This window comes from Tursiops truncatus, chromosome 14, assembly GCF_011762595.2.
Source record: "Tursiops truncatus isolate mTurTru1 chromosome 14, mTurTru1.mat.Y, whole genome shotgun sequence".
Taxonomy (NCBI): Eukaryota; Metazoa; Chordata; class Mammalia; order Artiodactyla; family Delphinidae; genus Tursiops; species Tursiops truncatus.
The window spans coordinates 30,866,558-30,886,549 of NC_047047.1; the positions used below are offsets into that span (position 1 = coordinate 30,866,558).

The 19,992-nt window shown below is 46.0% G+C and overlaps 1 protein-coding gene across 5 annotated transcripts in view; it reads right to left on the reverse strand.

The window, feature by feature from the left end:
* Nucleotides 1-19,992, reverse strand: part of ANTXR1 (ANTXR cell adhesion molecule 1) — a 266,303-nt gene that overhangs the window by 40,114 nt on the left and 206,197 nt on the right. Inside the window, exon 18 of one of the 5 annotated variants that reach the window (XM_073791294.1) lies at nt 7,052-7,075. The exons of 3 other annotated variants lie outside the window; for them this stretch is intronic. In XM_073791294.1, the coding sequence (XP_073647395.1) occupies nt 7,067-7,075 (9 nt within the window). In that variant the 3' untranslated portion in view covers nt 7,052-7,066. Of the gene's footprint in view, nt 1-7,051; nt 7,076-15,221; nt 17,384-19,992 lie in introns of those variants that run through there. One more of the 5 variants, XM_033838373.2, reaches the window with a different exon arrangement.

A 19,992-nucleotide genomic window follows, 5' to 3' on the forward strand; every position in this document is an offset into this window, starting at 1 on the left:
CAGGCGGACTCTCAACCACTGTGCCACCAGGGAAGCCCAGTACTAATTGTTTTATATACATCATCTCATTTTGTGCACCTAATTGCACTGTTGGTTAATATTATTACCGTGATTCAAAAATGTATAAGTGGGCTCAGAAAGGCTAAGTAATTTGTCCAGGGTCTCTCTGCAAGTTAATAATGGAGCACAGCTATAACTCCAGCTCTGTTTAATGCTGAACTCTTTCTTTTGAGCAACATGTGCTTTTAGATGGGAATGAATCTAGGGCAGAGGGATTCAAGAAGCATGGCTACTTAAAGAATTGGCCACCAGTAATATTACACATTTGAGAATCTGCTTTGGGTCCTGATACCTCCCCGCTCCCACCATTCTCTTCCAGCTCTCTATGTCTCTGTTTTTAACTTCCTCAGAATTTCGGTGCCCTCTAGATGCTCTTCCTAGAGAAGGGTTCCATATATCCCCACTCTTCCTTCTAATCAAAACTTGCTTGTCCTGAGTGCCTTTGCCTTTCAGTCCTCTATGCTTTGTATGTGACAAGTCTCTAGTGTGATCCATGCGCTGGGTCCACTATGAAGGTTTATTCCTTAATAGGCACTTTCTTTCCATGTCCACAAGTATACACTGTAAATAGAAATGGTTAATTGTCTCCCATATCCATTTTCACTTTCTTCCTCCAGCAGGTGAACCCTGGCATTTCACTGGGCACAGGACAATATAGTAAAGATTACGTTTCCCAGCCTCCCTTGCATAAGTTGGTTCAAGAGGTGGGAAGTGATGCTGACCTAGTGTGGTGCAGGAATTCGCAGGTGGGTGTGGCTTCCTTTGTGTCCAGGTGTGGCCAGGTAACCTATACTCTGAACAGTTGGATGTGAGAAATGATGTGTACAAATTCTAGGTTGTGCCTTAAAAGGGAGGGGCGTACCATCCCCTTTTCATTTTTTGCACTATGCAGATGAAAGCCACACTCTTGGGATAGTGGAGACACAAGACAGAAGAAGCCTGGTCCCCTGACAGCATGAAGCCACCATATTGACTTTAGACAGTTTATTCTCAGAAGGTTACATGTGAGAAAAAAGAGTTCTATCCTGTATTGTTTTGGGATTTGCTAGATCAGCTGAACCTCTAACCTTAATAATGTAACTCCTATAGGAAAACTCCTGAGACAGAGTTTTACTCTAAAGGGGCGGCCCCAATACTGGGCATTTGAGGTGCTGTGGCAGGCCATCGTGGTGGCCTGCTGGAGCACGCTGGGCTTTGGAATGACTCTCAAATTTTGACCGTGCCGTTGGCTACCCGCTCCAAATTTGCACAAGCCGGTCCTTGCCCAGCTGACTCCGAGGGGCCTCTGACATCCTCCTGGACTCATCTGCTTTTCAGGTGAGGGCCGCTAGGCTCCTGCCAGAGTGCCCTGAAAGGTCATGGCTGATGTTTGCGATCGGCCAGACACAGTGATGAAAAATTTATAGCACTCAAGATCTGGGATTCGTTTAGGAGTAAAAAGCATTGATTTACGTTCTCCAACCTCAAAATTGGTTTCAGGCCTCCACTGGGCGCAGATACTCTTCCTAATTACAAGACCGCATAGAGTTAGATCTGAAATGGGATCGTGATCCGGTATCAAAATGCCTCATCTCCATGGTGCACGAAACACCTCACTAATTCTGGCTCATTAATTAAATATTTGTGATAATTCTTCCCAGGCTGGTCTGAGCTTACGTTCTGTAGGATCTGGGAAGAAATGTTTGTTAGGTTTATATTTAGTGAGCGTATAGCATGAATCATAAAGAGGAAAAAAAATTATATCTTAAATCTTTTGGAAAGAGGCAGGATATAAAATGGAGAAGAGGTTTTGCAGATTTCAGTACCTTAATTGTAAATAAAGGATGTTGCTAATGACCAGTATGTTTTATTTATTCAGTGGAAGTGGCCTCAGTAGAGACCTCCACTTGGAGAGACCGACAGTGGCCCTGCCTGCTTCATTTCTGTCAATTTATACGGTCCCTCCCAGTTGCACAAGCCCTTACCAGGACAGCAAAAGGTCACCCAGGTGCCTGCATGGACCTCTGACTCTGGAATCCTCCTTGGCCAGGTTATGTTGCTGCACCTGGCTTTCTGCATTTCTTACTTCTTGTACGCTCTTCTGGCCCCAGGCTCCCCCATTCCTATGGGTTGGTGAGACCTTTGAAACTAGCTTGGCCTTTGTCTCCCTTGGCTGCATGACCTGCTCTCCGTGTCCTTCCCAAGTGATCAGCCTTTCACCAGGGCCCACTCAACAAGGGGCAGAGAATGCTTGGGAGCAGGTGATTACATGTACCTACCAGCAATGAGAAGGCCACTGAGACACTGACAAGTTGGGCTTTTTGTCAGTTTTCCTTGTGCTCCCTCTTCCCCTACCTTAATTTAAATCCAACTCAGTAAGGCTATCCTGTATAAGGAACTCTATTTGCTGGTTGGCAAGGGCAGCTTGGGAATGTTAGCTGCTATGTGGAAAAAGTCCTCGTCCTGCTCACCTGATTCAGAAGGACTGAGAGCTGAGGGCCAGGAGGCTGCCTGGACCGTAGGAAACAGAACAGCTCAGGGAGAGCCTTCACCTCCGGGCGGTATGGATGTAAAGGCCTCCAAGGCACCACCTTTATACACAACACCAAGTTCTTTACCTCCAAGAGGTTCTTTACCTTTTGTGGGGAAGGCAAGTTTTCCAAGGGACTCTGGTCCACCCAGGACATGAGCAAAAGGCAAAGATGCTCTTCCCCCAGGTAGTCCAGTTCATCATCTCCTGCCTCCTAACTAGTCTCTCTGAGACCTCACTTGCTCCTCTTTCCAATCCACTTCACTGCTGAGATCCAACATACCAATGTGCTAAAAATAGACTTACCGTATGATCCTGTAATCCCACTCCTGGGCACATATCCAGAGAAAGTATAATTCGAAAAGATAACATGCACTCCAGTGTTCATAGCAGCACTATTTACAACAGCCAAGACATGGCAGCAACCTAAATGTCCATTGACAGATGAACGAATAAAGACAATGTGGTATATATCACAATGGAATATTACTCAGCCATAAAAAAGAATGAAACAATGCCATTTGCAGCAACATGGATGGACCTAGAGATTATCACATTAAGTGAAGTAAGTCAGACAGAGAAAGAAAAATATCATATGATATTGCTTACATGTGGAATCAAAGAAAAGAGAGATACAAATGAACTTATTTACAAAACAGAAATAGACCCACAGACATCGGAAAGAAATTTGTGGTTACCAAAGGGGAAAGGGGGAGGGGTAAATTAAGAATTTGGGATTAACATATACACACTCCTATATATAAAACAGATAAATAACAAGGTTCTACTGTATAGCACAGGGAACTATACTCAATATTTTGTAATAACCTATAAGGGAAAAGAATCTGAAAAAGAATGCATACATACACACACACACGCACAAACATATACATAACGGAATCACTGTGCTGTACCCCTGAAACTAACACAACATTGTAAATCAACTGTACTTCAATAACAAAAAGTACTGATGTGGCCGACAAGGCCCTGAATGGTCAGTCTCACCTCCTGCTCTCCTTTCTCCCCACCTGCCGGTCCTGCAGTTTCCTTTCAACTCCATGGTCATCACTACTTCATGGCCATCTCTACTTCATGGCCTTTGCACGTGTTCTGCCTGGAACACGCTTCCCCCAAACCTTGCTTGGCTAAATTCTGTTCACACCTCATGTTCTGCTTAGTCCCTTTTTCAGAGAGGTTTTCCTGCCCACCTCCAGTCTCAATTATGCCCACCTGGTAATCTCTTTCATGTCCTGCCCTTTTCCTCTTTCACCTTTGCCATTGTGTATTTGTCCCTCTCTTTGTTACAATACTGAAAGCTCTCTGCTGACCACTGCTTCCTTCATCACCCAGGGCCTGGCCCACAGAAGGGCCGCCAGAGTACCTGTAAAATAAAAGCGCGAAGAAGCAGACCCTGCTTCCTAGGAACATGGTGAAACATTTGTCAAGTACCACGTTAAGCCCTGTGAACGTTACAGTCCTATTCGTATCCTGTGAACAAGGTTAAAAGTCCGTCTAATGGGCACAGGGTGGTCACTGTTATAATAGCCGTGGTTCATCCAAGCCTACTTATGTTATCCTAAAACCTCACCACAACCTTGTAAAGTAGGTATTACTATTCCCATTTCAAAGATAAAGAGATGGACGCTCTTGAAGGCTAAGGCCCTTCTCCAGGGCCACACACACAGTAAATGGCAGTGGTACCTCACAGAGACCCCTCTTAAAATGGGTGCAGGAGAATCCAGGAGAGAAATTCCCTAGGTATTGGCACCCAGTAACTCAGCATACTTATCCACCCTTTTTGAGGCCAGGGAAAAGAGCACTCAGGATTGTTAAATTTGGAGAAAGGGACACGGGAAGGTTAAATTTTGATGGGAATCCGGGAGGCAAAAGGATAAAAGTGTACAGAGCACGAAAGAGAAGGGATGTGAGGGGCACTGACCTTGGCTGGGAGAATCACAGAAAAAAGAGGAAAGGCGGCACCATAGATATGTCCATGCATCTTTTAACCTAGGGCTTCCTTCCCTAAATTTGGGCAAATTGCCCAGGAGAGACTGGTTTAATCTCCAAGGAGCTTTCTGTTCATACGTGAGTCACACGGTATAGTGTAGATTTGTCACAAAGTTTTGAATACTTTAGGAATACTTTCACAAATGCGAGTGGAGTTGAACTCCTCTGTCCCCTGTGTCATTTTAAGAGGAAAATGATTTTTTTTTTAAAGCTGTCAGATTTATGTGCTGTGGGAAGGAAGAGCAGGATCTGAACCAAGAGAGGCATGGGTCCATATCCAGAGAAAACGAATTCGAAAAGTTACATGCACCTCAGTGTTATAGCAGCACTATTTACGAGAGCCAAGACATGGAAGCAACCTCAATGTCCATCGACAGATGAAGGGATAAAAAAGTATACATGTATACATGTGGTACATGTATACAATGGGATACTACTCAGCCATAAAAAAGAATGAAATCATGCCATTTGCAGCAACGTGGATGGACCTCAAGCTTATCATACTAAGTGAAGTAAGTCAGAAAGAGAAAGACAGATACCGTATAATAGCACTTATATGTGGAATGTAAAATGTAACACAAATGAACTTATCTACCAAACAGAAACAGACTCACAGACATAGAGAACAGACTTGTGGTTGCCAAGGAGGGGGTGCTGGGAGGGATGGATTGGGAGTTTGGGATTAGCAGATGCAAACTATTATATATAGACTGGATAAACAACAAGGTCCTACTGTATAGCACAGGGAACTATTGATATATTCGGTACCCTGTAATAAACCATAATGGAAAAGAATATGAAAAAGAACGTATTATATGTATAAGTGAATCACTTTGCTGTACAGTAGAAATTAACACAACATTGTAAATCAACTATACTTCAATAAACTAAACTAAAAAAAAAAAAAGAGATGCATGGGTCTGAGGAGTATTAGGCAGGATGGTGCCAGGACATCTCATAATCCTTTATGTTTTTGTGAATGACATAAACCTGCGCTCAGGGTGGGGCACTGAGACACTCTGCAGAGGGAATGGAACACAAGCCCATTTTCGGAAACTTTGAAGTAGGGCGTTTACTGGCCTCGGTAGGGATTTGGGGGCAAGGGAGAGGAACACGGAGGAAAAAAGGAAAAAAAGTGAAGAGCAGCAAAAGGACAGAGTTCTTCTCATGAACAGAACGGTTCTATGAGGAGCTGTAGCCTAAATCAGAGGCCGATTACTATCTAGATCACCTTAAGTCCATTTTCAAAGCGTGTCGACACAATCTTCAGTCAATAAAAAACAACAGTGATTTCAACCTACTGCTGTCAGGGAGGTCGTCAATCATGTAGACATGACTTCTTTGAGCTTTGGATATAATTACCATACGTGACCTGACCAAAAGGGCAATATCTTCTATAGGAATGAAAGGAAAATTCCAAAAGTTCATACTCCTTGAAAAAGGAGATCCTATTTGTTTTTTAGACTTGCTCGGGCCAGAGATAACCTGGAATCTGTATTGATACAGGTCATCTTTCAAAGGCTATTGACACAGTAGATGGTTTTTTATTACCTTAGAAACTACTCCAGAGGCAGGAGCCCTGGCCATATTGTTAGACAGCATTCAACCTCACTGTTGGCAGGACCAGGTGGAGATGAGAACATAGTTTATGCACCAGAGTTTAAAACTCAAAGGGGAAGGGTGGAGGTGTGGTTTCCATTTACCTTCAGTAACCCAACACTCAACTGAAATTTGGAATATATTTGGTATACATCTACCTTTGAGATTAAACAAATAATCTGTAATACTGTAATTTTTAGCCATTTTCTCCTTTAGGTAATTCATACCTGTTTCCCTAGTCTTGCCTGATTTTCAGACACTGTTTTTATTTATTTATTTTTGGCTGCGTTGAGTCTTCATTGCTGTGCACGGGCTTTCTCTAGTTGCGGTGAGCAGGGGCTACTCTTTCTTGCGGTGTGCGAGCTTCTTATTGCAGTGGCTTCTCTTGCTGCAGAGTACGGGCTCTAGGTGCGTGGGTTTCAGTAGTTGTGGCTCGCGGGCTCAGTAGTTGTGGCATGCAGGCTCAGTAGCTGTGGCTCGTGGGCTCAGTAGCTGTGGCACGCGGGCTCAGTAGCTGTGGCTCGCGGGCTCTAGAGCGCAGGCTCAGTAGTTGTGGCGCATGGGCTTGGTTGCTCCGCGGCATGTGGGATCTTTCTGGACCAGGGCTCGAACCCGTGTCCCCTGCATTGGCAGGCAGATTCTTAACCACTGCCCTACCAGGGAAGCCCCTCAGACACTCTTTTAATATTCTGCTTGATCACTCTGATTTAACGAATCCAACACACAATGAAAATAATAAAAATTATTTCATTTTAGGCAAAGGCCTCCTAAAAAAATTAAACCATTTTTGGTCATTTTGGTCATGATGGTGATGATGATGATGTTGATTCTTGAAGTGCTGGCCCTTGTTTGAACTAAGTTTCACTGATGACCTCCCAGTTTGTTTCAGCTTCATTGGAGCTGAAGGAGAGAGGACTGAGTTACTCTGCTGAAGTGGAGGGCTATCCTTCCAATGAGAGCACTCCTTCATTGTTCCATTGTCAGAATGAACTAAGAATGAAGTAAGAAAATTCAGAACCCTCATCTCTCCAGGTTGGGAAATTAGTAGGAGGGAAAACTTACCAAACCAAAAAGAGAAACCGGTAGGAAGGGAAGGGAAACTGTAGGGGATTTAGAAAGGGAGACGCTAGCTGAACAGTCACAGCCAATAGTTGGGTGAGATTGACAGAGGAGGTTGCTTCTAATGTTATCTACAAGGAGGAGCTGGCTGAGCAAGGTATGGCCCTTCCTCTGATCCGTCAGTGTCCGAGCTGTTGGTTAGTGAGTCATTCTTGTCTATATAACTTTCCTCCCTATCCATGTACCCCTGAAGTGATCCCAAGCTGTGGATCACTGTCGCACCAGCACAGGCCTCAGGCGGCCTTCTGCATAGAGGTGACCTGATGCCAGGTCAGAGTTGCTCTGGGCTGGAAGAGAATCATTTCCTTGCTTCTCTGAGAACCACAGGGACCCCCTAAGTATGGAACATGGGGAGAGGGAAGGGCCTCTTTCTGAAGGCAAATCACAAATGTATGTCTTCTTTAGATAAATGAAAAGATGCCACTTCTCCTTATATCTGAAAGTGCAAAAAGGAGCAGTTCTAGAAAGTGATTATAAAACTGTAATTAATGCAAAATAAAACTTCAGAGAAGGTTCTGGGCCTTGCAGAAGTGGTCTATGGATCACAGATGTCAGAGTCCCACCACTTCAGAACACATCCGTTTTTGTGAATGAGAAGAATCCTTTAAAAAGTTTATCTTCTTGATATGCCAGGGCTGGGACAATGGTGCTGTTCTGCTCTAGTTTAAGGCACGACAAGGATGCTTCCTCCATCTTGGAAACTAGTCAAGTGCCTTCAACACCATTTCACTCCTTGCCTCCTTTCTCACCATCCAGTGATTCTGGGGTCATTCCCCACCCCCTTTCTGGCCTGCTTTTGTTCTGACCGATAGAGAGTAGCCTACTAAATAGTCTCTGGGGGAAAAGACAGTCTTCTGGTGTCTTTTTTTTTTTATTATTACTAGATTTCATTACTACTGTTATAGAGAATAACTGATATATTTATAATTTTGCAGTGGGGACAGGTAGGGCTAATGACAGTTCTGTCACTTTGAAATTAACACTAGGAAAACATCACTGTCTACTCAAGAATACTGAGAGAATATTTGACACTGGCTTTTTAAGCTCTCAACGTTTTTCACTTTTAAGGATTCAAATCTTGGGTCAGCCTGCCAGAAAACATTACCTCATCATACTCTGTCACTGGGTAAAGAAAAAATTCTGAACTAAATGAAGATTCAATTTCATACCAAAGCTCTGAGTCCAAAAACCTTGGACAAAAAGAATGATAAGAAGACCAGAAAAGGATTTTGAATGATGTGACCTTGCAAATGAGTGTCTTGGGAGACCCGGGCCATGGAAGTGAAGGTGGTGCTGAATGCAATGTAAGCAGAGGTGGCCAAGGCAGAGAACCATTGTGTTCTGGTGTGACCAGCCACTCCCACCTCCTCGCTCGGCCTTTGACGCAATGGGCTGGAACGTTTTTCTACCCACCAGGAAGTCTAGCTCAGACATCACAGACCCAGTTCTGTAATCACCCCTTCCAGCATGTATCTGCAGCATTCTCTCTTTTCTTAAATTACCACTTGTTTTATTAAATAAAAGTAATTAAGGGCGTTAAAAAGTTTATGGAAAAAAGATAAAATAAAACCTCAGGTGCATGACCATGACCACTGTTAATATTTGGGAACTATATATTTATTTCCACATTTCACTATTTTCACATTTCAGTGGATCCCCTTTTTTGGGGTGATGCAACAGGAACCAGAGATCTTTTTTTTTTTCCTAAAGGGGAAAATTCAATCCAAGCAAAATTTAATCGACTCACTGACAATATCTTTTTGATGAGCTGTCCCATGATTTGAACTAAGACCCCACTGAATGCCTTTTACATTATTTTTAGGTCCCCTTTTCACTCTCACTCATATTAAAAGTTAAATTATGATATAGGGACAAGATGGGGCTTTACCTGGAGAATTTAAAAGAAATAATCTTTCATTTGAGTATAAGGGCTAACAAACTGCCCAAACTCTGATATCTCATATGAGATTTTACTGTATTTTAGGTGCATAAAGTTGTATAGATACTTTTTGAAAGGTGTCTTTAAATTGGTTTCAATGGACATGACTATTTTGGGGAACAGTGGCCACCGAGTTCTGGTCCTCTGTAATTGGAGGGTCTCTATAACTTCTGGTCAACAGGCATCTGTTATAAATGTATAGTGTCATATAAAAGCCCCACACTACATAAAAAAAAAAAACTGAAAAAAAACCCCCGCCTTCCCATATGTTTCCACTTAGTGTATAGTTGAATATTGCTTAAGTCTTTTCTGTGGCACTCCATCCATCTTCTCTGTTCTGTCCATGATGTTTTATTGAATGCACCTTCATTTTATTATGATGGTTCACATGAGCCGTATTCTCAGGACATACCACATAAAATCACCCTTTGTATCTGAGGTAATGATGATCCCTTTAAGAGTCTCGAAACAAATGTGATACAGGGGAGAGGAATCATTGGAGTGTCGGGATCTCCAGGGGTCAAATGCTCCATCCTTTAGTTTCATAGTTAGCTAGGATCAGCCCCCAACAATTTCTGCTCGGGGAGAAGATGATGGACCCTGCCTTTACAATCCACCAGAGGACAGTCAACTACTTGTTACGGAAATCCATTCTAAGAAGCACATTCGACTGAAGCTAAGACACAGAAGACATGTTTTGAAAAGTTGTTTTAAAGAAATAAAGAGCAATACACACACCTGCTTTCAGAGCAATTGTTATAATTTATAATTTTTTTTTTTTTTTTTTTTTTTTTTTTTGGCGGTACGCGGGCCTCTCACTGCCGTGGCCTCTCCCGCTGTGGAGCGCAGGCTCAGCGGCCATGGCTCACGGGCCCAGCCGCTCCGCGGCATGTGGGATCTTCCCAGACCAGGATGCGAACCTGTGTCCCCTGCATCAGCAGGCAGACTCTCAACCACTGCGCCACCAGGGAAGCCCTATAATTCTTATATAGTACAAGGAGACCTTTTATGTTAGAGATACAAGCTGTGACTTCCCTCATGTCTCAGATTCAGAGGTTTCAAAGCAATGACTTGTTGCTCCTCAACAGATGACAAAACTCTCAGTTAATTGTCTCTTTACCCAAATTTAAGCATTTCTTATCATTCCAGGCACCAGTGGGAACATTTTGTGGGTGAGGAAATCTAATTTCACAGGATGATGCTACAACTGTAACTGTTTAATTTTTGCCCCAGAAACTCAAAGTCCAGCATGGCCTTATCTTGCAGACCCCTTCAGTAGCTCTGGGTGAAGAGGAAGCAGCAGGAATCATTGCTCCCTTATAGGCTGGAAAAACTGAGCCACAAAGGGGAAGGTTAGGGCTCAGATCCAAGGTTTCTTGGACTCCCTCCGTGGGACTGTCTGGGCTCCCGATGTGGGTATTTCTGTTAAATATTTTTGCCTTTTCAGTAGGTGAAACCACCACCAACATGAATATTAACCAAAATAGACTTCAAGTTAGCCTCCCATTTCTTTAAATCATGGCTCTAACTGGGAATTTCATAAACAGAAAAAGGTACTGTCCTCAGGAGAGAGAGTTTCTCTCCAATAAAAATTTTCTTATAGTGGGCTTCTTTGGTTTTCAATAGCTAAGAAGCTTGCTCAAAAAAAATACGCAGGAAGGATAGAGCTGATTCTGGAAGAGCTCAACCTCACAAGAGAGGGGAACTTTCTGGTGGTGGAGGAGGCTGTGGCCAAGTACAGAGCTGCTGGTCTGGGCAGCCGCTGCCTCTAATGGACAGCAGGGTACACGGGCATTTTCTGCCACGTGTACTCATGACTCCTGGCTGTGACGGATGCACGGCAGAATGGAGCCAGGATGCTAAAGGGACTGGACAAGCTGTAACAATAGGCTAAGTTAAATAATTTAGGTATTTAGGATTAAAAGTCAGGTCTAGCACTTAAGAAAGTTGATTCTGGCGTGGGGGACCCCTGGCTCAGTCACAGCCGGGGTGAAGAGGATCTGGGGGTTTCAGACCATCTGGTCAAATTGAGACAGTTGTGTGACTGCCCAGGGAAAGCGAATGGATTCTCAGGCCACATTGGGAGGTCACTGCCCCTCCCTCAGGTGACCAGCCTGATCCAGCCTGCTCTGCGGTGATGAGATACCACCTGCCGGGAGATTGGGGGCACCTCAGTCAGGAGGCTGGGGACAAACTGGGAGGCCTCCCAGGAGAGCTACTCGGCCACAAGCATCAGTTGGGCTTTTTGTTAAACACACAGATGCCAAACCCAAAGGATCCACTGAATCACAATTACCAAGGGCATCCACCATTTCAACGTACACTAGAAGTTTGTGATACATGAAGTTGATGAGTTAGGTAAGAATAGAGCACAGTGCCTGGCTCATGGTAAAAGACCCAATTACAAGTGATAAAAAATGGTGAATAAATAAAGAACAAGATCTACTCTTAGCCATTTTCATCAGTGATGTGTGTGTGCATGCGTGTGTGTGTGTGGGCGTGCGTGCACGTGTTCCTCATGTTGGTGGACGTTGGGATATTAACTAGATTCAAGGTCCCTAAAGCAAAGAGATTAACCTTTCTCCTTTTGGAGACTTTCTGTAGGTAGCTTGGGGAGATACATTTTCACAGAGAAGTTTTCTAATCACAGCAGGGGCCTACAGTCCATTTGGCTTGTGAACTGCTCTGACAAAGCCACCAATATAATAGTAGGACTACCAGAACCCTGATAAGGAAACTGGGGACTTCTTAAGAAGAGGCTGGCTCTGGGAAAAGTTGTCCATCTGTGATGGATGAGGAAGTTGTGATCTTTGGTCTCATTTGTTTAATTCTTTTAAGCATTGATTAAGTCCATGAAATAAAAAACATAATAATCTCTACATTGTAACCATTAGCAGAACTAAAAACGAGTTTCCTGATGTCAACACAGGGCAGCAATAAAGGCTCCTGGCTTGTTTGAATTGGACCTGAGCTTTTCAGACCAAGGTCTCTCCTGTCTTTGGGACCACTAATATTCCTTCTCCCTTGAGGGCCCTCCACCCCAATTAAGTGCTGATCTAGGTGGGGCAGGGATATTTAATAGGCCTTTGGTTTTCTGTTAGCCTTTTATTAATGCTGTACGTTACAGAGGCCAGATGTCCTCGGCTGGGTTTCACCTTCTATGCTGGGTTCCTGGCTGTTGTGATTTTGTTCCCGCTATGATCTCTGACTCCAGCTGAAAGCTGGTCAAAGTCCAGGCTGGAGGTGCTACCCCTCTTAGCAGAGCCCCAGGCTGAAGTAGGTGCTTTGAGAGGGAGCAGGCTGGCAGGCTCCATCCCCTTTCCCGGGACCTTCCCAGCAACTTTTTACCCTTGTCACTTTCATATCCTCCAGTGAGGAGGGCTCTATCTAAGGGGTCCGAATCTGTGACAACGGCATATTGAATTGATTGCTTTTTAGACTGACAAACACCATGGAATCTCCCTATTTATTTATCCTTAATAGGAAAATATACAAGGATACCCAACTCCCTAATTTTTTTCAGAACTGAAAATAGAACTTCAAATTCCCAGCTGTCATTTATTACTATTGCCTTTAGCTCAAGTATTTAAAAAATACATTTGCTTTAGAAATTGACCCAGGGCTTCTGCAATCCACTGTAGCTGAATCCTGCCTGTTTAATTTTAATCAACAAAGGCCTGGGGTGACTTTCCTGCAATTTTCCCATGAGGGCTGGGAGCATGGATGGTGAAAACGTTTGCCTCCTGGATGGACACTTCTTTGGAGGGGTCTCTCTCTCTCGGTTCCTCTGGGTCTTCTTAAGAGTGCTCAGGGAGACTGAATCCCTTGTACTGAGCAATCTGGGGGTTAGGGGCCACCCTGAAGACCTGTGGGTCTTCTGAGAAGTAGTTCCAGAACCAGCTGGGGGCCAGGACTCTGGGATCTCAGCCTGACCCGAGGACAGCAAATTCACAAACCACGTGACTGAAAGGGCACAGACATTTTTTTCATGATTCTTTCTCTATAAGAATCCAAACTTCATGGGGAAGACTGTCTTTTCTGCAGACCTCCTGATGCCTAGAAAAATAAGTGAACTGTGTACCTGTGAATATGCCCCTCACACAGAGACCCTCCCTCTGGGCCAGTTCCTTGCCCTGTCCCACCCCTGAGCTAAAGGAGTTGATCAACAAGAACAGTTTCTCATAGTGACAGTCATGACGTGTGCCAGCCACCGTCCTAAGCACTTCATAGTTAATTGCGTTTAATCCTCACAACCTTCCGCGAGGCTCATTTGGCAGGTTCAGAGAGGGTAGTTAACCAAACCCAGGCAGCATGTGGTAGAGCTGGGTGGCAAACCTAGCCATGCTTCTCTGTAAAGTCTTTGTTCTTCTGCTCTCAGCTAAGCAGTTCTGAGCCCCAGATTGGTATTGCGTATACAGAAATAATTGCACTAATGTGAACTCTCCCCGCTTCCCATTGTACTCCCAGTAACAAGCAAGAGGATGAGGGAGCCATCTCTGTGACCTGGACTTGGGCCAGCAGCAGGGATGGGAGGCCCTGAGGCCCTAAGCACTTTTGGTGGGAACTGCTGACTGGTGCAATGGACGTCAGTACTTGGCAGGAAGCTAGAACAGGTCATTACACAGATGGTTTGTAAGTTCCAAGGACAGGAAGCAGTGGTCGTCCCTTGGAGCCAAGGTTTGCAAAGAGTGAATTGGGGCCAAACCTCATTTTTTTTTGCAAGTCTCACCAGAATCATAGATGGGGGCTGACAGATGTAGTTTATCTGCATTTCAACAAATCATTTCACAGCGTGTCTCACAGCACATTTAGAGAAAAGATGGACAGATGTGGGCTGGATGTTTAGTGGTAATTTAGATGGTTCGGAGAAGGTTGGACAAACAGCATCCCAAGAGTGTTGATGAACGTAGCAATGACAACAGCCATTTGTTCTGAGTGCCCTACACAGGGTCAAGGGTGTAGCCAGCACTTAGTAAATATTTGTTGGTCATATTAAACTCAGGGGAAGTCTTTAGTGACCCCATGAAAGGGCTCTTTCTTTGATTTAGCAAACATTTACAGAATAGATGAGGAGTTTGGGGAGTGGAGGTCTGATCCTCGATGGAGGGAGGGAAAAGTCAGGTCCATTTTCTTTGACCGCTGGAGCCCAGCCTCACAGACATGGTGACGACAGAGGACAACTGTGGGTCTCTTGCTGTGTTTGGATGCACTGTTTCATAGCACTTAGGAATCCTGAGGGGGAGGTGTGGAGAGTACTGTGGGAAAATTGTGTGTGTATGCGTGCGTGCGCGCACGCGCGGTTTGTTTTCTGGCTCACTGCCCGCCTAGATCCAGAGCATCTCCACTTACCTGTTTTTCATACTGGGCTTATGGTAAGATTGCATTTAAAGAAGGCCTTCTCCTTTTGGCTCAAAAATGTTTGAAAACCACAGACTCTCATGGTATTGAAGATGCCTTCTAGCTCTAAAAATGAAGTGGTTCTTAAAAACTGTGTGGCAGGAGGGAGTGGTAAAGGCAAGCTCTAAAACACATCGGCTTTGTTTCCCGTTTTCCTTTCACCTCCTGGTAGGCTCAGTCTCCATGGCAACTCACTAAAAGTGCCCCCACCTTGAGGCCCGCCATTTTCTTTCTTGTGAGCCCTCCTTCCTGACATCCTCTCAGCCCCGCAACTAATCTTCCTGTTATCAAACTGCATTCTTAAGTATAAATGACTGGCAACTTCCATTTCCCCAGTGCAGATATTTGCACCGTTAAAGACCCAAACTGAGAGAGAAGCTCTCTGATTGGTAGAGTTTTTTGGTTTTTTTTTTTTTTTTGCTGTACGCGGGCTTCTCTCTGTTGTGGCCTCTCCCGTTGCAGAGCACAGGCTCCGGACACGCAGGCTCAGCGGCCATGGCTCACGGGCCCAGCCGCTCCGCGGCACGTGGGACCTTCCCAGACCGGGGGACGAACCCGCATCCCCTGCATCGGCAGGCGGACTCTCAACCACTGCACCACCAGGGAACCCCCAAAGTTATATTTTGATCGTGCGCAAGTCATCTTGTGCCACATACCAGGTACCAGAGCTCAGAAGGAGAGAAACCCAGTTTTGTAGGGGCTGGTAACGAGGAATTAGCCCAGCCTGCAGGCCAGGGAGTGGCTTGGTCTCCCTGAGCCTGGAGTGTCCTGCATCATTTTCTCTTCTTCCTCCTCGCAGGCCCTAGAAACACTCTCCTGGACTGGGCTCTTACGCATGCTCAGTTCCTTACACACTTGCAGCTCCTCTTCTCCGACGGCTGCCTGTGACCTAGTGTGGACAGCTCTGGCTCTGGCCTCAGTTCTGCCCTGCCTCACCCCGCTGACTGTGCGTCCTCAGGGGCTGGTGGAGGGACCGGAGAAGCTGGACTGACCTCTCTCCTGCGGCCTGCATCAGCTCGTTACGCTCGGCGCTTGGGGTCCGGTGTCCCCGCTGTGTCCCATGGCTGCTGGCACCTGGGGCATGGTCATCTGCTCGCGAATTGTAAAAGTCAGAGGAAACGCTGACTGGAACCCAGGCCTCCTGGCATTCAGGCTCTTTCCACGAGCCACTTTTGGGAGACGGACTGAGGTGTTGTCCTGACACTCCGAAATGGAATGTATGCACAAGCATGAAAGAAATACATCTGGGCATTCAACAGAGTGTTAGAGACGGGGTCTGGCAAACCCGCCGAGCCGTGTGCTTCCGTAGCATGAGCTTTTCCAAGGTGCGGCCCTGGCAGGGCCCCTGGCCTTTGCAGAAGGGAACTAAGGTGATAGAATGGACTGACATCTCACCAAGGATGGGCACTTTTGGAAGATGTCTGTTTCACCTCGTTTATAACATACCCCATTTTGTTTGGCAGTTTTTTCAGTGTATAGAAAAGAAAATTAAGGAAGGTCTGGTCCCGTCAGAAAAACAGGTTTGTTAAAAGGGGCGGCCGGTTTTGTGTGAGTTAGAAGCACAAAGCAGACGTGGGGATGTTTCTTGCGTCTCCTCCTCAGGCAGCTGGCCATTTGGCTGAGAAAGAGATCACAGACTCCCTGGCCAGGGAGGCAGAGCTTAAAGCGGTCCAGGAAGTGAGTGCCCAAGGATACAAAGTCAAGGTTTAAGCCCAAATTCAAGGCTCGAGCTGCTCTGTGGGTTTCAGGCCCCTCCTGTGTAAAAGGAAGGCACCAGCTTTAGGGAAAGGACTCTTAGGGCAACAGTTTTAGGGTTAATTTGTACTTTGTAGGTTATTTATTTTGTTTAATATATAGTACTAATTGTATATTATGTTGTTTACAAAACGCAACAAAGAAAGGGATACGTATGCTGTTTTAATAGTGTAATTATATATCTAATTATCATATAATTATTATTAAGACATAAGTTACGTTAAGGGGTCACAGTTGGGGCCGTTCTCAGGTATGCCACCTCCAGTTAGAGCTGGTGCCCTGCAGTTGGGGACTGGCCTTCAGTAACGTGGGCCTGGGGACAGGACCCCTCCCTGGGGGTTGGTGGTCATAGAAGGAGAACCTAATGGATATTCTTTCCTGCAAAGTAGACGAGGTGCCTTCCCTGGCTCTGCATCCCTGCCCCCCGCACTCAGCAAAAGTACTATGTCTGAAATCTTGGAGGATTCTCTTTCCCTCTGTCACCTCCGGGCTCTTCTCTCCTCTTCTTCCGCCTCTGTTTCCCCGGCCTCCTCTTCCCTGGCCTCTTTCCTTGTCCTTCTCAACCGCCTTCCTGCTTCTCCTCTTGTTGAACACCTATCCCATGTGAGGTGTCCGAGATGGAAAGGGGGAGAAACCAGCTCTGAAATGCTGAATGAGTGGGACACGAACGAATGTGATGATGGCTCAGAGGCAGACGGCATCTCCGAGTCCTGAGAGGGGCAGGCAAAGCTTTCTAGAGGAGATACGACTTGTGTTGAGTTACAGTGAGAGGACAGGAAAGGCCAGGATAATTTGGGCTGCGGCGTGGTGTGAGTGGAGGTCCTGATGCTGGAATACCTAAGGCCTGTTGGCTGAAACAACGTCTCAAAGGGCAGGCTGCTTTGTGCAGGACTCGAGGAGAGGCAGGCAGAGTCTGACTGGCTGTGCGGGGCTATGCTGCTCGCGCTGCCGCTTAGCCCAGCATTTCCCAAAGTGCCTTCCACAGGGCACTGGTGATGCTGTATAAAAACAGAGCAGTCATTTTCAGGTTTGGGAAATGCTGCATGATATATCCCTCCCCTTTGGAGACTCCCAGTGCCATTGGCCCATGAAAGCATCTTTGAGGTCTTGCAGATAAAAAAAAAAAATAAACCTTTTTCACATTGTTAAGTGCAGCGTTTCCCAAACTTATTTGACACCTATGAGCAGCTGGGGAATAAGTGTCCACAAAACACATCCGTGTGCAGGCAGGGGGAGCCAGTGAAGGTTTCAGAGGGGGTGTAGTTCGTTGCCGTCAAGGAATCAGAACTCCCTCACATCAGCGAGGGGGGTGAGGGGTGTATGCAGATGTGCCAAACACCTGCCGCTGCGGTTGATCCCCCTCTGTTTTCCTGGGGGAAGACTGGCTGGCTGGTAGGTGAGGGAGGGAGAGTTCTCATTCCTGAGCACTGAAAGCATTAATGAAGGCTCAAAGCGCACGCCAAGAAAATGTTTTCGCTGGCCGGAGAAGGGCTTGCATATACATGTGCACGCATGTGTAAACTTGCTGACTGGCGACCCTGTTGGTCTCCCTGGTTTTTTTGTTTAGCCAAAGCCTGAGCATCCTCGAAGGAAAAGCTGAAGTCATGCCTCCTCTCTGCAGTCTTTTCAGACCAAGCCTGGCCTCTGGCTTACCCCCCCATCCATGATCTCTCTCTTCTTCCTTTTACTGTCAGCTGTGAACAATCACTTTCTGACACACCACCTGGCTCCTTCCCCATCCCCTCGGTCCCCTACTCAGGAGTGCCCACCCCATGCTATGCCCAAGCGTGCATGGGACATTGGCTCATGATTGGCATATGTGGCAATGCATTCTGCTTTTTCAGTCTCCAGATAGCAGCAGGGCAAATAAATGTGCAGACGACTCATCTTCCTGCCAGCCCCAAAATGAGACAGAACAGAATCACTTCACTTTCATTTCTATGGAAGCGATTCTGGATGACAGCAAGGTCTCATTGTTCATCTCCACGTGATTCTAAAGGTCACCGTGAACAGTCAAGAAGGTGACAGCTAGGCACGACAATGCATCCACAAAGCAAAACCAAAGGGTGACAAACAGTGGCGCCCTGCTGGACTTGCATTCTGCTTTCTGGGCATTATTGAGAGGTCACTCCTGGGCGAAGGGGATTCGAATTCCCAGGGCAGAGTGTGCTGGGAAGGACACTACAGGAGGTGGAGGGGACTGGAGGGACTGTCAGGTCAAAAGAGGGATGAAGCGTCCATCAGCCAATCTCATCAGCTATATCTCCGTAATATTTTCAGAATCCATCCACTCCTCGCCATGTCCTCTCCATCCTTTTGCAGGTCACCACCGCTGCCTCTCCCCCAGGGCTGTTGCAATCAGCTCCTCACTGTTCTCCCGGTTTCCTCTCTGGACCCCCTACAATCCACTCTCCCCCCTCGCATCAAGGGCAGTCTTGGTAGAACGTGAGTTACATCACGTCCCTCCTCTGCTAACCCTCCACTCCGTGCAGCCTTCCTGTTACACGCAGAGTAACATCCAGTCCCTGGTTTACAAGCCCTGCCCGCCTTGGCCCCTGCCCTCCCATCTCCCATGGCACTTGACTTGCGCTGGCGTCTAACGTCCTCCAACAAGCCACACTCTCTCCAGCCGTGCAGGCTTTGCACTGTTGTTCCTCCCCTGACCTTGACATGGCCAGTTCCTGCTTGTCATTCAGACCTCACCTTCAATGTCACCTCTCCAATGCCCACCTCTCCAAAGAGAGGGCTTTTCTGACCACGCAGGGAGGTATCTGTTCTCTTTCTGTCCCACCACCCTACTTTAGTTCTTGGTGTAGCACTTAACACTTGGGTGCTGTGAACCCTACAGTGCAGACTCCATGGAGGGACCACGGCCTCATGGTTCACAGGGGCTTAGCCCGACAGATAAATGTGATGAGTGAATAAATGCTAGATTTTCCATGTATCAGCCTAAGCTCTTGAGTCCTCTGTGAAGCGAATTTCCTCCTCTGTAAAATGGGAATGAGAACACCTACATCAAAGGGTTATCAGAGGAAATGCATTCAAAATGATTACACATTATGAGGCTCCTGGGAGATGCTAGTTATTATTTCCCAAGTCAAGTCAGTTTCCTTTTTGGTAAAATGGGGATAATATTTGCTTTCTAGGAATCTGTCAAAGATAAAGTAGAGCAGATAATCCAATAAATGTACAGATATTTAGAACAAAGTTTTAAATGCAACAGGCCCTTTCTTCCCTATGAAGATAGTGGAGGGAAGCTTAGAAACAAAACCCTTCATGCTGGTTTGGAGCATGCAAGACTTTTGGCTACGAACAAGAAGTCTGGGATAGGAACAGGCCCAGAAAGGCAAAAAGTCACAGCTGATCTAACAGAAAACCAGGAAGGGCAGAAGTGACCCGTAACTCTGAAATTCTCCTTGTGTCTACAAAATAGAAACGGTTGGAAGAGTCAGGGCCTGTAAGAAATCACGCTGCCCCTCTTCTCACAAGTGCCTTCCAGGCTAGTCCTCTAGGCCAGCACAGCTAACAGAAATGTCACACAAACCACATGGGTGATTTTCAGCTTTCTATTAGTCACATTTGTAAAAAGTAGAGAAACGGGCGAGAT